General features: G+C 48.9%; 2 protein-coding genes across 4 annotated transcripts; one reads left to right on the top strand and one right to left on the bottom strand.

The window, feature by feature from the left end:
• Positions 1–694: 694 nt before the first annotated feature.
• Positions 695–12,138, bottom strand: nol10 (nucleolar protein 10). Of its 2 annotated transcripts, none has more exons than XM_072699392.1 (21): positions 11,948–12,138; positions 11,372–11,417; positions 11,176–11,274; positions 10,958–11,035; positions 7,741–7,778; positions 7,495–7,631; positions 7,310–7,375; positions 7,113–7,173; positions 6,939–7,024; positions 6,682–6,760; positions 6,411–6,560; positions 6,239–6,305; positions 5,513–5,565; positions 5,229–5,355; positions 4,939–5,018; positions 4,732–4,830; positions 4,545–4,634; positions 4,152–4,325; positions 2,483–2,742; positions 1,724–1,826; positions 695–1,161 (listed from the first exon to the last, which is right to left on the bottom strand). In XM_072699392.1, the coding sequence occupies exons 1-21, from the start codon at positions 12,011–12,013 to the stop codon at positions 991–993; spliced, it is 2,130 nt and encodes a 709-aa protein (XP_072555493.1). In that variant the 5' UTR covers positions 12,014–12,138; the 3' UTR covers positions 695–990. The 2 variants fall into 2 exon arrangements, with proteins under 2 accessions (XP_072555493.1, XP_072555494.1); XM_072699393.1 differs by having other exon boundaries at positions 2,483–2,739.
• Positions 12,139–13,218: 1,080 nt separating this feature from the next.
• On the top strand, positions 13,219–22,046 carry LOC111855563 (V-type proton ATPase subunit C 1-B). 2 transcript variants are annotated; one of them, XM_072699391.1, is made up of 14 exons: positions 13,219–13,433; positions 13,989–14,167; positions 15,056–15,123; positions 15,762–15,838; positions 16,369–16,578; positions 16,852–16,946; positions 17,794–17,885; positions 18,123–18,221; positions 18,416–18,484; positions 19,270–19,362; positions 19,636–19,723; positions 19,813–19,910; positions 20,911–21,040; positions 21,587–22,046. In XM_072699391.1, exons 5-14 carry the CDS (start codon positions 16,494–16,496, stop codon positions 21,671–21,673), a joined length of 936 nt encoding a protein of 311 aa, XP_072555492.1. In that variant the 5' UTR covers positions 13,219–13,433; positions 13,989–14,167; positions 15,056–15,123; positions 15,762–15,838; positions 16,369–16,493; the 3' UTR covers positions 21,674–22,046. The 2 variants fall into 2 exon arrangements, with proteins under 2 accessions (XP_072555492.1, XP_023690482.2); XM_023834714.2 differs by lacking the exons at positions 13,219–13,433; positions 13,989–14,167; positions 15,056–15,123; positions 15,762–15,838; positions 16,369–16,578 and having other exon boundaries at positions 16,642–16,946.
• The last annotated feature ends 39 nt before the right edge of the window (positions 22,047–22,085 follow it).

Below are 22,085 nucleotides of genomic sequence, written 5' to 3'. Positions count from 1 at the left end.
CCATCCCCATCTGACCGCAGGGTACAGGAGCGGGGGGGTACTACATGTGGAGGACAGGGGGACACCAAGGAGGAGAATGTCTGGACAGCAGGAGCTGAGCTTTTAAAGGAACAGTGTAGAATTACTCAGCCATATGTGAATTTGGGGGGGGGTGGTTACAGGACTTCCAGGAACTGGGCCTCACCTCGCCCCCCCAGTCCCATGCAGCCCCACCTGCACCCACCCCCCAGTCTCATGAAGGCCCCCTGAGGATGACCATGGAGCTTTCTGTCACTAAAAGTGAAGAATCTCTCTGTTCATCCCTTCTCTTCATCTCCCCCCACCCCACTCTCACTAAAACCATCATAACCACTAAGATGCATATTCTTTCATGTGCCATGCTGCCGTCATCATCCATTTTGTGGAATTTCTGGATGAATTAAAGGCTCCAAACAGACCAAAACCTACGCCCGTATTATTATGCTAATAGTGGGATTAGCACGCAAACGAGCGAAATCGGCGTTCCGAATGTGCCGGCGCCGAGCGTACGTGTCATTAAGGCGATTGCCATGGGTGAGACTGCCGCAGACAGCTAACATGCCTGCTTTGTCTGAGCACGGGGGGGGGGGTCAAAGTCGTGGGGTGGGGGGGCAGTCTGGTCTGAAGTCACACAGCTGCACTCACATGCAGCCATGCAGAAAAACTGAGGTCCTCATTGTTTCCATCAAGCTTATTTATGTATAAAAGGTACATATTACCTTTAATTGACAAAGTGAGAGTGTCTCCTTCTTTCAGACACACAAACACAGCCAGTCCTGCACTGTTATCCGGGTTCTTGTAAGTGGTGCTTATCTTTCATGCTGATGCTCAGAATGGCCCCACCCACCAGAGAGGGGCTCCGCCCCAAAATGCCTTATATGGAAAGATGAGAGGTGGTGGGAGGATCCTTGCTGCCATTGACCCGGAGCATGTCCGGTGCGGTTCTCCCACGCGACACGATAGTCCTATGGGTCAGTAAAAGCCACGTCCACGTCCACGTCCACGTCCGCGCCCCCTCCCGCGCCCACTCCCGCGCCCCCTCCCCCGGCCCCGCGTCTGCAGGTGTCCTGCGGAGCGACGCAGCTTCCTCCTCTCCTCATGGTGCTCGCGTTCAGCCTTCAGCCTCCGCTGCTGCTGCTCCGACTGCGACACACCGACAGACAGACAGACACACAGACAGGATGCAGAACAAAGAGCCATGGTCAGAGTGCCCACATCACCATCTCAGTTAAAAATAAAAAGGCCAAAGACTGAGCCAGGGGGAACCCCACACACCGGCGTATGGAAAAATGGGATGGGGGAATACCAGCACATGGGGGGGCTCTGTTGGGTAAACACGCATGGCAAGGGGTCACCTAATGTTTACAGCAACAGCCCAGATAGGGTTCTGAGCAGACCTGCCTGCGGCTGACAGGAGATGTAGCACGTCAGCAGCCTCAGCACACGCTCCCACACCCGGCGCCTTGCCTGCATTCCACGGCGCGTGACACGCCTCGCAAACAATGATGCTAAACAGGGGATTTACAGGGAAGGCCCGCGCACAGGTACCGGGAACCTACAGTGGGGGGGTGATTAGCTAGTCAGGCCTCTGCTGGAGCCAGAGGAAATCAGCCCCACCCCCACAACATACACTCTCCCACACCGAACACCCCCCCCCCCCCCCCCCCCCACAGGGTCCACAGCTTTAACCAGGGAGGGGGCTCACCTTCTGCAGAGTGAATGTGAGCTGCTTGCCACCCACGGTCGCGTCAGCCATGCTGCGTGCTCCAGAACGTTCCTCCAGTCTCACACGCTCCTCCAGAGAGGCCCTGAGGGGGAAGGGGGGGCACACATAGCAGTCAGTAACAGGGATGTAAATCACACGCCTACAAAGAGCTCGTAACATCATGGATGAGGGTGTTGTGTGGCTCAGTGGGGTAGGACACTGTGCCTGTGATCGGAAAGACGCTGGTTCAAACCAGCGGGCGGGCGGGAGGGCGGGGGGAAGAGGTGAGAGGGGGACAGGCAGGGTGGGACTGGTGGGGGGGACAGGCGAGTGAGCGGGGGGACAGGCGAGTGAGCGGGGGGACAGGCGAGTGAGCGGGGGGACAGGCTGGGGAGTAAGGCGAGTGAGCGGGGGGACAGGCTGGGGAGGAAGGCGAGTGAGCGGGGGGACAGGCTGGGGAGGATGGCGAGTGAGCGGGGGGACAGGCTGGGGAGGAAGGCGAGTGAGCGGGGGGACAGGCTGGGGAGGAAGGCGAGTGAGGGGGGGGGATAGGCGAGTGAGCGGGGGGACATGCTGGGGAGGAAGGCGAGTGAGGGGGGGGGATAGGCGAGTGAGCGGGGGGACAGGTGGAAAAACTAGCAGAGAAAGGTGGGCGGGGTGATGAGCTGGGTGATGGACAAGGAGAGAGACAGGCGGGTGGGCGAGTGGGGGGTCAGATGGGGAGGACGACAGGCGGCTGGGGGACAGACAGACACTCACTTCTGCTCCTTCTGCTTGCGCGCCGCCTCCCCAAAGCTGTGAAACTCCTCTCCAGATTTGATCTGGTAAAATCGAGGCTCCGGGTTCTGCAGGCTGGTCTCGCGGTCCTGCTGCTTGCGTTCCTGCCGCTTGCGTTGCCTCTCCTCCACCCGCAGGAGGCGCCGCTGCTCCCGCACCTCGTCCACCCAGCTCTTGTCATCATCGGAGCTCTCCTCAGAGCTGGCCTGGCCTTCCTGCTCCTGATCCTCTTTGCATTCCTGCTGTAGATGGACAGAGGAGAGCCGGTGGTCTTGCTGAACACATCACAGTGCTTAGTGAACTGTGATCCACCTGAGCAACCTCCTTTTTAAGGTCAGAACCTGAACATTATGTTCAGTGCGGACCTGCCACACGTTAGGGCCATATTAACCATTTAAAGCTTCAACTGACTCGATCCTACAGTATTTTATTTGAAAATGAAGGGTAAGCAGCCCAGAGACTTAAGTGGTGTCATCTACACGTCTTACAGTGCGTCCCTGCATCAGACAGCATGTGGGCGCAGGATCAGGCCCTGGAGAGACTGCAGCGCACACAGCTCATGCCGTATGCTTCCTCAAACGCACTTGGCACTGTAACACTGCCCAAACACTGGCCAAAATAATACAAAACAGGAATGGGAACCCAGAAGCGCAGTGGAATCAGCCTAGTGTGCTGATTTCTGTCTGGTTGATGGCAATGGTAGACATAACATGCTTTGCAGCTTTGCAAGGGCTTTTTGTGTTTGTGTGTGTGTGTGTGTGTGTGTGTGTGTGTGTACACACATATATATGTTATGAGATCTCGCGATATTACAACATGACGAGATTTCTCGTCGGAGTGAATAGCGGTGTCACTTCAAATCAGCTGCTGTAAGCATGTTGGCGTCTGACTGAATTATCACAGCAGATGCCCCAGACACTTTAAAAATCTTTTGTGTGGCAGCATTTTGGGAACCCGGCGGAAAATATAAACGGCCAAAGGGTGACAGACAAAACACGACCCATCTGTAAGCATCGCAGGAAAATAACGCCGTACGCAGCGGCTAACGCTACTAATATGCAAAGCCATCTGCAGCACCATCATAACTCTTAAAATCCACTGCCCCGGTGAAGAAAACATTAAAAGAAAAGTTTTATGTTTGTTATTTATATTGTTTTATTTATATTCTATTTAATTTTCAATTGAGAAGTCAAATAGGAGAGAAACCTGTCATTTGAGTTTGTGGTGAAATATTTTATGGTGCTAGATATTTGTTCTGTTCCTTACTGCATATGATGATGGTGATTAAAACATTTCACCATACATCAGCATTATTTAGCATTTTTTGTCTTTCAAATTAATCAAATAAAAGGCTGCTTTCGAGTAATATATTTCCTCTTTATAGATAGATAGATAGATAGATAGATATAGATAGATAGATAGATATAGATAGATATAGATATAGATATAGATAGATAGATATATACATACACGACTTGGAGAGATTTCTCTTAAATGACATCTTGATGTCATCTTCACAAAAGCAGACAGACATGTTGGTGCCAGCACTCGCCCTCAGCGAGCTCACAGCCGACGGTGCTGGTGCAGGGACCCTGGGGGCTGGTCCTGCTGTCGCCCGCTGAGGTGCGAGGTCACACGACCGGCGCCTCACCTGCTGGGCGGCGGCCTGTTTCTCCAGGAGGCGGAGCTTCTTCTTTCTCTTCTGGCCCACCTTGGAGACGATGGGGTTGAGCAGACGGAATTCCTCGCTCTGCTGGTCCACCTGGTAGTCAGGGTTCTCGAACATCACCTTGAAGCGCGAGTCGCTCAGGATGCTGGCCGCCGGCTGGGGGGGGGGGGGGGGGGATTGTTAGCAGCGTCTACACTGGAACAATGGTGATGATGGTCTACACTGGAACAATACCGCCACGTCATGCTCTTCTGGCACAATGCGTAATGTGCTTTTGGGAAAGAATCTATTAATAGACAGTCAATCAACTGGAAGGGGCACCCAGATACCAGTGACAGAGGACCGGCCCGAGACTGCGACGCGGTGCCTTCTCACCTTGCCCTTCTTCCTCCTGCCGGCCTGATCTTCCTCATCTCCTTCCTCCATCAGCTTCAGGGCCAGTTCTTGGTTGACCTTGGGCAGCTTCTGTTTCCAGAATGAGAGGGGTCAAACCGTGGGGGAACTGAACCAACACCCCTCTGGTGTCCCTAAACCGGTATGACCCCAAAAGCAGTGCCCTCACCTTGACCTGCACCCTGTGTGCTCTGGTCTCCTCGATCTTCTGTCGGATGCGGTCCTTGCGATATTCTTCGTAGGCAAACGGGTTCGCCATAGCCTTCACCTGACGGGCCACGGCACAGAGACAGGTCATGACTCAATACCAGGCACCCGGGAGAGCCCCCCCCCCCCAGCGGGACTGGGCACCAGTGAGCCCGGGTGGGCTTCTTACCTTGTGGTAGAGCCGGATGTCCATGAAGAAGCCATGCATGTAGGCTCTCAGCAGCGCCGAGCCAATCAGGTGAGACAGGCCTGGAGGGGGGGGGGGCACAGACGAGAGGGCAGGGGTCACACCAGCCACCAGGCCTGGGAGGATGGACTCCACCAAGCAAGCACACAGACCCCCAAATCCAGGATTAAACCAATCTGGAAGCACCGACTGGCTGTTTCCTGGTTATAGAAGCCAGTCCCAATGGTACTGCCCCCCCCCCCCCCGCTTTCTCCAGGCCCCACCCCACTCACCCAGGTTATCCAGGTCCTTGCGTGTGACGAACTTGTAGTCATCATACACTGTGGTCTCTGGGTTCTCCTCAAGTTCCTCCGTCAGATTGTCAAGGAAGGAGCACCATCGAGGTGCAGGACCCAGGGCCTTGGGGGGCAGACGAACCATATATCAGAAAGGGGGGGGGGGGGGGGTAACTACAGAAGGTGCCAAAATAGCAGACCAACACAGATGCAACACAAGGTGTAGGGCCAGCGTGTACAGGGTCCATACTTGGTGGAACCCACAACCAACAGAGACTCACAGGGATGTAGAAGGTGTTCATCTTGGGGGACTCGTTTGCGGTGAAGAGCATTCCTAAGAAAAGAGAGACGGAGAGGAGGGATTTCAGCCACGCAGTGGGATGGAGATCAAAGAGCAGAACCACAACAGAAGGTGACACGCTACGGAAACAGCGCTTGGGTCGGACCGCAGGGAGAACTGGGCCGCCGTCGTAACCATTTAATCCCAAGTGCTCCTGGAAAAATCCACACGTATAATTTTTTTCTAGTCTGTAGGTCTCCTTTCATGCGCAAACCACATGAATAATTGTCTGAATTCGCTAATCATACATTCCTTCAGAAAAGCCCACAGAGTAAGCATCTTAAACTGTTTAACTGCAGATGTTCTGCAAAAAAAAAATTGAGTTCAATTATTCAGCAGGAGGTTCTTAAGTGACAGACCCAGAAATTTAGTATAATTAAGAATGAAACAGAGATGCCTTCCCAAAGGCAGCTGCCCACGCCAGTGACACGGGTACGGTTATGCATTAGTGCTGCCCCCTGTTGGTGCAGGCAGGAAACTGCACCACAAGGCTTTCACAGACAAACTGCAGCGTTTTACAGAAGCCTGTCACCCTATAAGCCCCTCTGCTGAACATCACAAACTGCCCCCAGGGCCCTCACAACAGGAGGAGAAGGGCTGGATACCCCCCCCCCCCCCAGGAAAGTCCCCAAAAACAGCTTCTCCTCTGCTCTCCAAACTTCCTCACCTGAGTTGGGGTACATACACACATCGTTGATGCCACTCTGCGGCTCAATGGAGGAGAGAACCTTCCCCTGGAAGGAGAAACGAGGTTGATCCACAGGCGGAATAAGACAGGCAGGCAGGGGGACAGACAGACAGAGACATGGCGGACTCAGAGGAAGAAGACATATGCTCACTGTGTCTTTGTTCCACATCTTGATGATCTTGGAGTCCGCAGACAGAATCAAATCCAGTTGGTTGTGGAAGTGGAGAGACTTAATAGGCAGGCCGTAGTAATGGTCCTTCACCAGCAGAGGGCGACTAGAGCGCAGATCATACAGCAGCACCTTAACGCAAATGAAATACAAACCATTTCTATGTTTGCACATGTCCTTTTCTGTTGTGGGCTTTTACAAAGTCATTAATTCATGGCAGCATATTCATCTAAAGCGGGATCTGACCGAGTACCTGTCCGGTGCTGGTGCCCACTGCCATGGTGAGGCAGTCGTTGAACTTCAGAGCACTGATGGCGGGTAATCCCTCCACCCTGGAAGGAGACCATTACAAACCTGTACAGCATCCACTTAAAGGCCCTCATCACCTCTGAAGCTCCTATACTGCAGCCTCTGTATCATTTTAGCTGCAACCCAATGCATCCTGGGATCCACGCTGTGGTGTGAGAACACAGCTAAATGCTGCCCCCTGCTGGCCAGATGCACACTCACTCAGTTCCCTCCGTAACACTGCTCAGGGCGCAGTCCAGCATGCCCACTCGCTCCCGCATCCGAGGGTCCCAGCACTCCACCTTCCCCTGTATAAAGGGAGTCACGGGATCAGGTGGAAGGAAAGTCACATGGCCATCGGGGCCCAATCAGAATCCACAGGCCGGCTCTCCTTACCTCCATGGCTCCTGTGGCCAGGAGGTGATGGACAGGGTTGATATCACACACATTGTTTGCCCTTCGGAGACAGAGAGATGGAATTGGAGGTAAGAGTACTCCGTCGCCCCAGGTTACAGTGCAACGCACACAAACACTGTGTTCTACTACTGTTCTGCTGTTTGTATACAGACACAAACTGTGGTGAAAATACTTACACGGCATCAGTCTGTAAGGAGCTGAGGAAGCGACCCTGCTCGAGATTCAGCCTGTACACCTCAGAGCTGAGCGAGACAAAGCAAGCGGCTACAATGTAAACCATCACTTTGAGGTTTTAAAAATATATATAGTCTACTGGACACCTGTGTCTCCAAACGGACATGGACAAACCCCCCCCCCATACCTGGCTCCAACGAAGAACAGATCACAGGAGGGGGGGTGGTAGGAGAAGGCGCGGCCGAACTTGGGGATGCGGGTGTTGTAGTAGTGACCATCCTGGGAGTGGAACTCGACGTAGCGGTTACAGCGCAGGAAGACCAGCTGGGTGCAGGAGAACAGAAAGCAATCAGAATCATCATTGGGGGGGGGGGGGGGGGGGGGGGGGTGGACGTTTGGCACTGCAGAGTGAGAGGGGGCCACCGATGCTCACCTTAGAGTAGTCATCAGACAGGATGTCAAAGGCCACCACTGAAAAGCAAGCAGATGGGGTTCCATAAAACCAGCGACGTCACATTTAGGGGCAAAACAGGACGGCCAAGGAAGCCCCTCTCCGCCCAGGAGATGCGAATCGTCAATGAGGACTGTGTACACCGATCAGCCATAACATTAAGACCCCTCCTAATATTGTGTAGGTCCCCCTCTTGCCATCAAACAGCTCTGACCCGTCCAGACATGGTCTCCACGAGACTCTGAAGGTTAATGTATCTGGCAGGAAGAGGTTAGCAGCAGATCCTGTAACTCCTGTAAGTGGTGAGGTGGGACCTCCATGGATTGGACTTGTTTGTCCAGAATATCCCACAGATGCTCGATTGGACTGAGATCTGGGGAGTTCGAAGGCCTAATTATTACAATTTTACTTTTGTGAAGCACTTTGAATTACCTTGTGTCTGAATTGTACTATATAACTAAATTTGTCTTGCCTTGTCAACACCCTAAACTGTTTTTTATGTTTCTCAAACCATTTGTGAACAATTTCTGCAGTGTGGCAGGGTGCATTATCCTGCTGAAGGAGGCCACTGCCATTGGGGAATACCGTTGCCATGAAGGGGTGTACTTGGTCTGCCACAATGTTTAGGTAGGTGGTACGTGTCAATGTGACATCCACATGAATGCCAGGACCCAAGGCTTCCCAGCAGACCATTGCCCAGAGCATCACACTGCCTCCTCCTGCTTGCCTTCTTCCCATAATGCATCCTGGTATCAACTCTGCCCCTGGTAAATTAGGCACACATACATGATGTAACAGAAAACGTGACGACTCAGGCAAGGCCACTTTCTTCCATTGCTACATGGTCCAGTTCTGAGGCTCGTGTCCACTTTGGTGCTTTCGGTGATGGACAGGGGTCAGCATGGGCTTTCTGACCGGTCTGCAGCCCCATACGCAGGAGGCTGCTATGCACTCTGTGTTCTGACACCTTTCAATCATAGCCAGCGTTAACTTTTTCAGCAGTTTCTGGTACCGTAGGTCTCCTGTGGGTTCAGACCAGAGAAGCCAGCCTTCGCTCCCCATGCACATCAGTCACCCTTGGGCACCCATGGCCTCTGGTTCACTGGTTGACCTTCCTTGGACCACATTTGGTAGGAACACCCCACAAGACCTGCCATTTTGGAGATGCTCTGATCGTCGTCTAGCCATCACAGTTTGGTCCTTGTCAAAGTCACTCAGATCCTTACACTTGACCATTTTATCCTGCTTCCAAGACATCAGCCTCAAGAACTGAATTTTCACTTTCGTAATATATAATGGCTCCCTTGACAGGCACCAGTGTAAAGAGATAATCAGTGTTATTCACTTTACCAATCAGTGGTTTTACGGTGTATTCACATAGTCCTTTTTAAACAAACCAAACTCGCTCCTCTATATGTGGGCTTAGAGAAAGAAGTCACTTCGCTTTGGATTCACATTGCCCATCACTTCAGCCATAATGTGGTCTCAGTCCATTTCACATTCTCACTCTCACAGAGCTGATCACTCGAGTCATTTCTTCAACAAAACGTCGAGCTTATGAGAACGACCGGGAAGGAATATTAATAAAACTATTCAAAATGTCTGCTTTTATTATTTTACTAACTGGGTAACAAAATACTGCATCAACACCACTTTCCCAGCTCAATAAATCACTGCAATCTTAAGAATTCATAATCAATTTCTGACTGTTTTGACATCAGCACTGTATGGCACAGAGAAAAGCGAAGCAAGCCGGAAACACTTCCTGTTTACACATCATCAGCAAAAGAGCCTGATGTGGACTATAAATAAGCCAAAGTCACACCACATCTTACGGTGATCTGACTTCGGATTTCTTTTGGAGGGTCCGAGTTCCACTGGAGCATTCACATACGGCTCATTCTGTGAGGGCGACACACCGAGTCGGCTTACACTGGCTGAATCGAGCCAAGAGTGAAGACGCCCTTAATGTTATGGCTGATCAGTGTACATGATCCCATGCATAACCAATGTTCCACTACAGCCTGCACACCACATCCATGTATAGCTTACACATGTAAACGCTGTCTTCACTGACTCCGTGTATCGACACCTATCACTTTACTGTAAATTGCACGCTATTTATGGATAGCTATGATTGCCGTTTAATGTTTAATGTCCTGTATCTTTATATTTATGCCCCCTGTTTCACAGTCTGGACCTTAGCAACCAAACATGCCATGGTAACACTGATGAGCTCTAAGGCCGGCACTGGGAGTCACAGGCTCCCACACATGAGGCCCAGGGAGTCACAGAAGTGTCAGAGACTGAGAGGAGGCGGCACTTTCCCATGGTCACCAAACGGTGACCGGGGCACAGTCAGCGCTACGGGCCAGTCAGCATGTCACGCCAGAATGCGAGCTCGCTTAAAAATTCATCCATTCCCAAAGCGGACTCGCCGCCCCGCCGCCTCTCCTCCAAAGATGCGCGTTCAGCTTCGCTGGAGCGCAACAGGACACTCAACACTGGTGCTGACAGGGCGGAGAGCGGTGCCTCGCAGGAGTCGCCTAAGGAGGGGGGTCGGGGAGACGCCCAGGAGGAGTTGTCTTCAGTTCCTATTTATTTGGCTGTGACATCGAGGGAGTGATTTCCACTGTCTACGCGTTTCTTACAGAGACATGTAACTAGTTCCAGTTAATACCAGCATTACTGCAGCAACCAGGGACTTTATCTGCAGAGCAGGTCTAATATCAGTGGGCACAGCATCAGTGTGGCGGCACTGCCTGCGGGCGAGCCAGTCGGCCGGTCGCGGCCCAAGAGAGACCATCCTAACGGAGGAAGAGACGCCGCAACGGTCCGCCGACAGAAAGGACAGGTGATCACACATCGCCCTCCGCAGGTTTCTCAAGGCACGCTCTCGAAATCACCGCACCAGGGCGATTATTCTGAGGCAACACAGCCAAGTTTCAAAGCTAACAGCACGGAGAAGCGGACTTTTCCTCAAAGAAGGAGTCACATGACTGTTTTCCAAATATTTTATGCGTGGCACTTTTTTCCACTCCATTGGGCACATGCACGTAGGTAAAAGTGCCCACTGTTATGATGCAGTGAAGGTGTGAATGGAAGAAAAAAAAAAACAGGAGACAAGGAAGAAAAACCAAGGAATCTTTTCCAGTATATAAAGGAGAGAAAGAGGAGAGGGTACAACATCCACACTTACCGTCTGAGTCCAGGCACCTTTCAAACTTGAGTGACAGCTGGTAAGTGTCATAGCAGCGAACCCTTGGCTTGTATGTCCCTGTAACAGTGGGTATTTCCACTTTAATTAAAATAAATACAAACAAATACCCTTCAAAGGCAGGAGATGATGATCCTGTTACCAGCCCTCAGCATAAATGGGGCAAAAGAGCAAAGTCAACAAGGCAACAAGGACGTCACCTGCCGCTATGATGTACTGCCCGTCCCGGGACACCTTTATTGACGTGCAGACCGTGGGCATCTCGAAATCCTGGATAAGCTCGATTCTGCGCTGGACGTCTGTGGGTGAAACACGGAGGACAGACAGACAGTGATTAGAGCAAAGGTTCATTGAAGCTGGCTACTCTAAACAAGTGTGCGCAAAAAAATAACGTACCGACATCTTTCTTTTGCAAGTCTCTCTTCTTTCGGTCAGAGAGCCACTGTTAATAAGAAAGCGACAATCAGACATTGCGGTTCATTAAAGCGGCTCAGCGGGCAAAGCCTCTATGCTCGTGATCAGAAAATCGCCGGTTCGAGCCCCGGCGGGTCAGTCACACAATCGTGGGCCCCTGAGCGAGGCCCTTAATCGCCAGCTCCAGGGGCGCTGCACGTTGGATTTACCCATCTACCAAAGTCTACTGGTCTACAGCGGAGTTTGACTAGCAAACACGACTAGTTCAACGAAATATTCATTAGCCCTGAGGACGAAAAACCCCTTCAAAATCGCAGAAATAAGCTGATCTCTTAGAGAACATTACTAATGTTTTCAGAATCAGTCACGACTGTTTTCCTAGGTTTTATGTTGAAGTTGAAGTTGAAACGTAAAACGACACCGGGGTACGTGTCACGCAGTATGGATGTTTTATGGTTTCAATAGGGAGGTTTACTAAAGATCTAAGAAACTCATTAACGCGTTTTTCCCAATCAGCTGGCTAGGTTCCACCGTTACGCAGGACACTCGCTGCCTTACCTCTGGAAGAGACTTTCCGTGACTTAAGTTATATATTTTTACATCGTTCACGCTGGTTATCTGCATTTTTTCACCAATGTCGGCTGGCACACTGACTCATAACGCAAAATACAAAGATACTAAAGTAGCAACAGCACGCTGGACCCAGCCACATGAGTAGAGTAACAGGAAGTGTGTGCACCTGAAATCAGTTCCCGTAATATACAGTGTACGCACCATTTACCGTTCCGACTTTGGAAAACTCTCTATGTATAATTGCAGTATTATGTTCCGAGAGAATACATACACGTTTTTTCTTGCATTTTGCTTCGTATAATTTAGTTTCAGCCACTGTGCAGTTTTGTTTGTGTGATGCAAGAATAATTATTAATGTAAGATTTATATATATATATTTTTTTTTTTTAAATAAACAAACAAATAATAAGTAGAAATCATAACTAAAAAATAACAAACAAGCAAATAAAAATGATAAATGTTTTGTAAAATGATAAATGTATTTATAATGATAAATTATAATCAGAGAACCTTAAAATTGAAAAACGTAAACCTGCGTGCTATGGGAAATAACAGTGCTGTGACACGTAACGAAAAAAATCCTCATTTTGAATTGTTCCACAGCCAAAGGCATGTAGGTCTGCCTGATATTTATTCTAAGTTCATTTATAAACAAGATAGTCAAAACACACGTCCATCTGTCCATCCATTTTCTATACCTGCTTGTCCTATTCAGGGTTGTGGGGGAACAAGCCCAATGCAGGGAATAACCCAGGATGGGGCACCAACCCATTCCAGGGCACGCTCACACAAACCAGTCAGAATTTGGCAACTCCAGTTAATCTCAGCATGTTTTTGGACTGTGGGGGGGAAACTGAAGGTGTCTGGAGGAAATCCCACGATGACATGGGGAGAGCATGCAAACTGCGCACAGAAAGGACTGGGGCGGAGGCTGTCATGCCATTCCCAGTGCAGTGACGCAACAATGACCCACTCTAGGTCAATGTATCACTGTCAAATGTCATTTTATGGTTTTATAAACAATCTATGTGTTTTTGTAAGTCAGATACATGTATGAATATTGATTTGGGATCAGTGAGTGAGGAGTCTTTTATATATCAGTCATCACAATGCAGCAAAGTTGTGGTGCAATATGACTCTTGTATGATGTATTGGAAAAATACAGTAACGTAGCAAGAGAATGCGCACAGTGAAGATTACAGTTATGGCTGTTTGTCAATCTGAACTTTGGATGTTCTTGGCAGATGAGTCACAGCCACTCATGGAGGACTCCTGAGTAGAGTCAAGTACAGTATACTACAGAACTCTGCAGTATTGTTGATGTAATGATACTGAACCCATCAACGCGGAGGAACCGGCTCACCAGGACGTAATGCGAGGCTGGGTGCCTTCGTTGCAGGACGCTGACATCGGCCCCCTCCATCACCAAGTCATATAGAGTTTCCGAAATCATGGAAGGTGCTTTTCACAGGTAGGACTCTGCATCTTAATCTGTTTCGGTCTTTACATATTTAATAATGCCAATTTTGTCCAGATGCTGCAATAGGCTGCTGTCACTTTAGAAGGTTAGGTTGTGGTTTGATGCTCACTATGGTGACAAACTACACTGCTGGAAAGTCACTGGGGGGGGGGGGGGCAGGCATAGCTTCCCGTGGGAGTATGGTGTCCTGTTACTCTCATTACTTTATAATCGACCAATGAAATCATGTCGAGTTCCATGACGTCACTTTTTGTCAAACACATCGAGCAAAATGGATTCTTTTGAGGAGCTTTTTGGTACTTTGTTAAATTTGCTTGTTAAAAGCAGGTGAGGCAATACCTGTGAGATTAAGGCTATATTTACACCTAAGTGTAAATTAAGTTAAGCTTCATCTCTGCACTGTTAATTCAAAGCTAAGCACACCCTGCGAGCGGGAATCAGCTATGCAGGGAGGTGTGAGTGGTTTGGCACTTCCATTTCAATGCTGACTTATAAAGAGGCACTTCATTAACACCCAGAGACATGATGTGTCACCATTCACACTAGTCCTTCAGGTCTTTGAAGAGGGAGCAGGAGTGCTGTGGGAGGGGGCCAGCATGGTGGAGTTGTGGTTGATCGCGGCCCCCCTGGACCAGGCCAGCCTGAAGGCCATGAAGAAGCTGAGCAGCCCGATATCCAAAGCCGGCCTGGCCCACAGCTTCAAGTTCTCAGTTCCAGAGCTGAAGGTGCGTGCTGGTGTGGAGTCTGTGGCCTGCATCACCACTCAGGCAGCTCTGCACGTGTCGGGCAAAAACACACAGGTGCTCATCTGAAGGCACCTAAAGCGACGCTTGGCTGGATGAAGTATAAATGTGTGTCAACACTAAGAGTGAAAATCTACCTTACAGTAAATCTTTGCTGGGGACCCCGCGGACCGGTTTGAAAAACATGGTCTTATGTCACTAGCAACCTTTCACCCTTGAGTCACAGGGGGGGTGGCCTGTGGCTCATCAGGTTCATCAGTTCAAATTTCATGCTTGGCAGAATAGTCACATCTCCGTTCTGCTGTTGAACAAAACCCCACACTCCCTGAAACGCTCCAGAGCTGAGCCTGCGCTCAGGCCCCAAGTTTCACTCCCACCTCTATGTGGGCAAGAAGGCACTTGAGAAAAATAACACGTTCCGATCCACCTGTTCTCACATTTGTACAATTTGCAAATAAACACCCCTTACAAATCATCTGTGGGTCCAGCCATAGACCGATCTGGATTCGCCGATCTGACCATGCTCAGTCTGTAGGTAACGAGCCCTCTTGTGTGGCCCAGAACAGATTTCACTCTCTCTGCTGTGTACGTAGCCTGTAACTTTCAGTGGAACGCAGCTGGCAACATGACCAGCATCGATGAGCCATACATAATTTAAGCAAACAGTGCAGCTGCACCCTTTTCCATGCTGCAGAGTAAGCATCCATGCAGGATTCTCCCAGTGCAGCTCCCAGGCAGCCGTGTTGGGTGACGGTGGCTTCACTGTGGCGGTGGGTGTGTCACTGTCACTGTTTCAGGCTTTGCAGTCACACGATACACAGCTTCACTACTAGCCACAGTGAAATATCTTCTGTGCTGATGTTCTGGCAGGTGGGCAATCTGGATATTCTTCTAACTGTGTCTGAGGAGCTCGCTCAGCTGGATAGCTTAGCAGAGAGGTAAGACATCTCCATCCCACTGTGCAGAAACATCTCCCCCCACGCTGAGCTCTGTGCAGTGCACTGCATGGTAATAGTCTGACAGTCAAGCATCAGGCAGAGAACTTCCTAAAAAATCATCTGTAAAATATGTAATGTAATGCATACCAGGAGTACCACAGAGAGCTACAGTATGTGCATAGACAGTCCAGAAAGCAGCACAGGGAGCAGAAGTTTCTCCATGGAGGTGCCCTGAACTGGCAGCTGATGCTTAGGAAGACTTTCCTCCATAGAGGATCGAGCCAATGGCTGAGTCTCGCTGTAAGAACATAAAGAGGAGGAGAGGCCAGGAACGCTGAAGTCAGTGGAATTTCAATGTAAACACTGGTGACTCTGAAATGAGAGCTGCCAAGGTTCTGGTAGGACTAGATGATGTACACTCCACTGGAGACCAGGGCACCTCCAACTTCTGCTCCAGGCTTTGCTGAAAGAGGGATGTGCGGCTGATTAGCGGGACCAGCAAAGCTCTAACAGGCAAGAGCATATGTGTAGGTTACCTCACACACAGCCAACCCAGCATCACACGCCTGACAAAACAACGAAAGCAGTCTGTGCTGGGACTTGAGGTTCACCTACTGTGGTCTAACCCCCCTCACCAGGATGATCCACAACATGTCTCTGTGGATACTGGAACTGATGGATCCTGACAGGGACAAAAATGCCACAGCCAATGGAGGTGAGTGGCTGTGAAGGACCAGGGGCTTTGGGGTCCTGACTGTAACCTTCTCCAGCCTGGAACTGCTATCAAAATGTTTCAGAAAGGCAGCATGATGGCTGGGGTAGGTCTTCCACACAGTTGGAGCTCTGTGGCAAAGGCAGTGCCCTGATTCTGTTCTAGAAAATGCCTTAGTCAACTCATTTCAGTACCTGAATGCCCTCCAAACTCTCTGACATTGCTACATCTCGAACCCGTGTATGCTCTTATGCGTGCCGGATTTCCCAAAAATCAACAGCAGTAGAATTAACGACTTCTTTGTGAGAGGAGAGACGTACCTGCATTTTTTTGATGTTTACTACCATTTGATGAAATAGAGCACTTGCTATTTAAGGCTCTGACTCGAACAGGTACAAACAGTGTTCCTGATGGCCGTATAGGAAGTTCTCGAGGTCAGGGCACCTTTGCATGTCATGTACCGCGCCAGCCTGCAGTGTCCTCAGGCACCATGAAACGGCTTTCATGGTTCTTTCCTGCTATCCTGTCTCCAGCACTTCCATCCTGCTCTCCGCTGACGTGTGCTTTCGAAGACATTTGCCGCGCTAGTCCTACACCCAGGACCGGAGACGGTGTGGTAGGTGATTTTGGTACTCCGACTGGTGAACACTGAGCATTTATGTCATCTTTCTCTCCGTCAGAATTGAAGACACACAAAAAAAACGCCCAGTCCCTCGGGAAGGAGTACTTAAAGGCCTTGTTGGGTACTTCTGCCTTGCACTGTGTTGGCTGCATGCTTTTCCACAGGCTCTGTTTTGGTACAGTGTGTGTTTCTTAGACCTATGTGAGGCAGGAGCATCCAGGAAAGAACCTGTAACCTTGCTGTGTGTGCCTGTCTTGCGTGAATTCCTGCAGTGCTGCATTGCTGCGTATGTTTGTCTTGCGTGAATTCCTGCAGTGCTACATTGCTGTGTTGTGCCTGTGGCACCACCGTATCCCCATTCTGATTGGCTGCATGTTGCTGCCCACTCTTCCAGCTGACTTTGTTGGCTATGCGACTTGCTTCCAGTGGGACAGAGCCAAGTACCCAAATATGCTTCCCCTGAGCAGCCTTACAGAAATCTTCACCAAGGTAAGACGCTGTAGGAAAAACTCAGACTATGTCCAACCGCTACGCTGTCCAATGAAAACGATTTCCATCCACACAGGCGATTTCACATTTTGAAATGTATTTCTTTTAGGGCTGCTCGATCGTAGCAAAAATCATAATTACAATTATTTTGGTCAATACTGAAATCATGATTATTTACTTATTGACTTGAATGTCATGCATTTATTGTTCTTTCTAAAAAACTTGTATTTTTAACAGTGGATTTCCTTGAACTGAAAATAAAATTCAACTGAGAAACAAATAAAAGGACCTTGGGGGGAGAGATGCAGGGGATTTATAACACACGACAAAACGGGAGCAGCACAGGATAATGAAACACGACAATCGTTTTATCTCAATTATTTTGTACTGATATAATCATCAGAAGCCAAAATCAAAATTCAGGGATGGGTCGCATGATGAGTATGGGCCAATCACAATGCTTTTAGAGTCTGTTTTCAAAAGTCTGTTTTCACTCATCCACCCAGCAACACTAAAATGTGACCCACGAGTTTCCAGAAGTATACAGTTGTGAGAGCATTTACAGAAGTCTCCATTTTTTTGGACTAGGTAGTGTGGATGAAAGGTGAAAATGGAGACTAATGTCTTTTTTTTTTAATGAAAACGTCGCAGTGTGGATGTAGCCTCAGTCAGCGGATTCCGAGGTAGTTCTGGACCATCTCTGATCTCAGGGTCAGGTGCCAGGTTATGGAAGACTTCAGTCATCCACAAAATTTGGCTGAAGATCACTATACAGCTGACACTGGCCCAAGTGAACATATGTTTACTCGCTTTGGACATCTTCACTCACATTGTTCATCTACTTCAGCAACTGCTCCAGACGGAGGCCGATTTCATGTCCCGCAGCACGGCCTACAGGAAAATGCAGGACAGCTTGGAGATACTGGCAGGCAAGAAGGAGTGAGTGTCTCCTGGACACCACTGTCAGCTCCTTCCCTTGCCCTCCATCCTGCAGACCTATCCAGAATTTTCTGCTTTTCTCTTGGTTGTTCACCGAAGTAACTGGTACAAATGCAGACTATGATCTTTTATCTTCCGATAAGTCCCTCTAAGGACCACGCATGGTATGCAAATTTGGATTATAAGATCTCGTTACTGAAGGAAGTGTTGTGACTGACGGCATGTCCTCCCCTGCAGCGCGAGCCTGGCGACACGTGCTCTCTTTGAGGTCGTGACGGAGGAGGACTTTGTGCTGGACTCGGAGTATCTCACCACGCTGCTGGTAGTGGTGCACAAGTGAGCAAGACTACAAACACGCCTCCCGTATGGCTGTATGGTCAAGCCATTAACCCATCTCACGGAAAGGAGGTCCAGATGGTTCTGCTCAGTGTGACAGAACTCCTGAAAGACCGATACAAACACACACTGGCACATTAGGTAGATACTGTTACAGAGACCGAGAGCACTTTGTGTGTGTCTTTCTCAAACAGGAGGGACTATGCGCAATGGGAGAAGACCTATGAATCCTTATCAGAGTTTGTGGTACCTCGAACTAGTAGGTGTGTTCTCAACAGTGTGACACTTTTGCTTTCTAAGGTCCTCAAAGCCATGTAGTAATAGGAAAAGTCCAGAAACATAGTGTGATAAATACCCCCATCTAAGGGAGAGGGATGTACTGGGGGCACAAACCTCCAGTCACCTGCAGATTGTGTCTTTTGATGGCAAAGTCAGTAACGTAACAACATCAATGCATATAGTGATGCGAACTAAAGACACAGGTGGAAGGGGGCAAAGTATAATAGAGGACAAAATATCGAAACGAACGAGAACATCTACTAGACAGATATGAGAGCTTGCAATTGACGTCACCAGAGTGGTCAGTGCAGACTTATGGGCTGTAGCACTGCACAGATGACAAGACTCGCATACTGATAGATGAGGTGTAGGACACCTGGAAGTTAGCCTTACCAGGATGATAAACAGTGTGGAAAGGAGCTGTCTGGTCCGTGTCTGGGGTTGCATCATAAATCCCTTAAGGTGATGATATACAGGGCAACTTTTTGAGCGATGTTGCTCAGACTCTTTCCCATTGATGTTGCGCAACAAATTTCCGCTTGAAAATCTTTGAGCAGCAGTGGGCACATTTCGGCGATCATGCAGATCCAGATGAATTGCCCTTACTCTCACCTGGTTAACAGTTGCCTGGCATCGTTGCTCAAAAAGTTGCCCCATGTATCATCGCCTTAAGAGTTTTATGAAGGAACCCCAGACATTGCCAAAAACTACATTGCTTTTCCCCATCATTATGGTCAGAGGAGGCCAAGACTGTGTGTTTGTGCTGCAGGAAGGTGCTGGATGAGCCAGAGGGAGGGATTTTCACCGTCACCTTGTTCAAAAGGGCCGTGAGCGACTTCAAGGCCCGAGCCGCAAAAAACAGGCAAGTCCTTGGTGGCACGAGCAGACTGACCTCAAACACATAGGCAGCCCCAGAAATGGCTCTTTGGAAACAACGTCATGGTCCAACAGGGGTCCCCATTCCTGGGGGGCAGGTTTTCCAGGTTAGGCAGAACGGGAGCATCTACATAGCAGAACCAGCATTTAGGAAACCCTTTCCCAAGCCACTAGAGACACACAGCTCACCACCAGGGCTGTGTAAAAATCCACATCGTCGGGCGAATGAATCAAGTTGCCTGTCCGCCCTGTGAAACAGGTTCATGGTGCGAAACTTCTCCTTCGAGGAATCGCAAAAACAACGGAAGGAGATGATGAGCCTCAAAATCCAGAAGAAGGAGATTTCTGTGAGTCAGATGACGCAAAAAAAGTCACTTTGGCTTTTACCAGGAAGCAGTATGCACCATTGCGCTCTCCTTCTTGAATCTCTTCACAGGGGATCTTAGTAGGTTGGCTCAAAGCACAAACCAGAGAGACCTTCATGGTCTGGATCCACCTGAAGGCATTGAGGCTTTTCGTGGAATCGGTGCTCAGGTGAGTCAGAACGCAGCCCCCATGATTCAGCTGCGTTTTTCCACCACACCAGGCACCGAACTTTTGGTACTTCGAGAAAGAACCGAAAGTACAGTACTTCAAGGTGTTGGCTTTCCACTGGCGGAAAAACTGGTACCGGCGCCAAATGACATCACAGCGCGAGGCGGGTATTTTGTACTGAATTCGAAAAATAGCTGTAGTATATTATACGGCTTGGTGATGTGCGATATTAATACAAACATCACATGTTATGCACATTCAATTCTTACATCGGTAGTTAGCTGTATTAAAATAAAGATTTTCTAACTTTACATTATAGCACAGGGGGTTAAAGTTTTGCAAAATTTTTTTTACTCTGTTACTCTGTCATAGGAAAATAACTTAGCAAACTTTGCATTTTAATTATTATTCGTTTCACAGATTGTTATATGTTTAAAAATCAGTTTAAAGTTTACCTCCGCTGCATTTTCATGAGCGCCGCATGTTATCCGAGACAATCGTAATCATTTTCGTCTTTGCCATTTAAATCACTCGAAGACGGGTTTGTGAGAAACTTTTTTTGTTTTCTAAATACACCAATATTTATTATAAATATAGCAATGTGATTTAATCACACCGCTAGGACAGCACGCTATCTGCCTGCTGTGTTAGTATATTCAACAAAATATTTCTTATATGAAGAAATATGTTCTTATGACCAAATCGCATTTTTTACTTCATCATCATTTTCTGCGTATTTTCTGTGCTGTGTTTCAGCGACAGGCTATTTGCATAACCAATCAACAAAGAAAGCATTTCAAGTCCCACCCTAATGTACTCAGCTGGTTTGGCACTTTCAGTACTTCAACTTTTGTTACTGGTACTTGACCGGAAGTCAATGGAAACACGAAAGTAACATACTTGGTGCGGTGGAAAAGCACCCAAACAGGAACTTCTATGGGCAACGTGGTCACAGGCTCCAGTGCTTGGTCAGGCCTGCTAACCTGCGATGATTTTTCAGGTTTGGTCTCCCCGTGAACTTCAAGGCTCTCCTACTGCAGCCCGAAAAGAAGAACAGCAAGAAGCTGAGGGAACTTCTCAGCTCCTTGTTCAGCCATCTGGATATGACTCCAGCAGCAGGAGACCCCAGTGTAAGTCCTCTGTTACACTCAACGTGCTCCTAGATGGATGCTACTTCTCCATTAGCATGCCACGCCTGACTGAAGCCAAACTATGAGTCTTGAAAACCCATCCTTCTTAGTTCTACTTATTTTTTAAGACAAGGACCAAGGATGCAAGTTTTAGCAAGTATGGGATTGCTTCTTCTTCACAGAGAACAAACAGTGACTTGTCCTAGTGCCTGGAAAGCCAACCCAACAATGGCCTAGGTCCAGTTACAGAAAATGAGCAGGAACCAGGCCAGGGTTCTGTTGTCTCAACACCCAGTCAGAAGAGAAGTTACTTTCCAGTTTAGCTCTATAAACTGACACAAAGTAACTTATGCAAATTAAACCATTATAAGGTTGCTACTTAGTTGTTTCCTCACTGTAGCTATTTACTGCCATTAATTATTCAAGATACATTTTTAAAATAGCAAAGTGTAATACCAAAGGCATTTACCATGACTGTAGTTACCTTAATTATTAATGGATAAATGATTATGAAACCTAACATGGTTCTGTTGCCCCGCTGGCTAGGAGGGCATGGACATCCCCAGCATGAGCTCACAGGAGTACTACCCCTATATCTGCTTCAAAGTGGACATCAACCTGATGGAGAGCTAGGGGGGGGGGGGGTCACCCCATCTCCACGAGACTCAACTTGCTCACGACCTCTGAACCCCAGAGAAGGATCGGGAAAATGAAACCCCATATGTCCCACAACCCCCAACTATCATAACGGCCAGGCTAGATGTTACTACAAGATCACTGGAGGTTCTGGAGAAGCAGGAGCACTCACATTTCAGGAGTATGCCTGATAAAGAGCCCTGATGTTTATCGAGATTTTGGGCACCTCACAGTCTAGGTCAGGAGTAAAACAAACAACAAAAAAAATGTTTTTAATTACCTGCTTTATTCTTCCTCTTGCTGAGGTTTTGCAGACCCACTTCTACCTCGTGGTGGCTTCTCCTCCTCAGTCATACTGAGGCCAAATGCACAGGTGCCCATCCCTCAGGCACATGCAAACAGGCAACCA

The sequence above is a fragment of the Paramormyrops kingsleyae genome, chromosome 14, assembly GCF_048594095.1.
Source record: "Paramormyrops kingsleyae isolate MSU_618 chromosome 14, PKINGS_0.4, whole genome shotgun sequence".
Lineage (NCBI taxonomy): Eukaryota > Metazoa > Chordata > Actinopteri > Osteoglossiformes > Mormyridae > Paramormyrops > Paramormyrops kingsleyae.
Note: the sequence above shows the minus strand (reverse complement) of the source record. Positions and strands in the feature narration are given on the sequence as shown.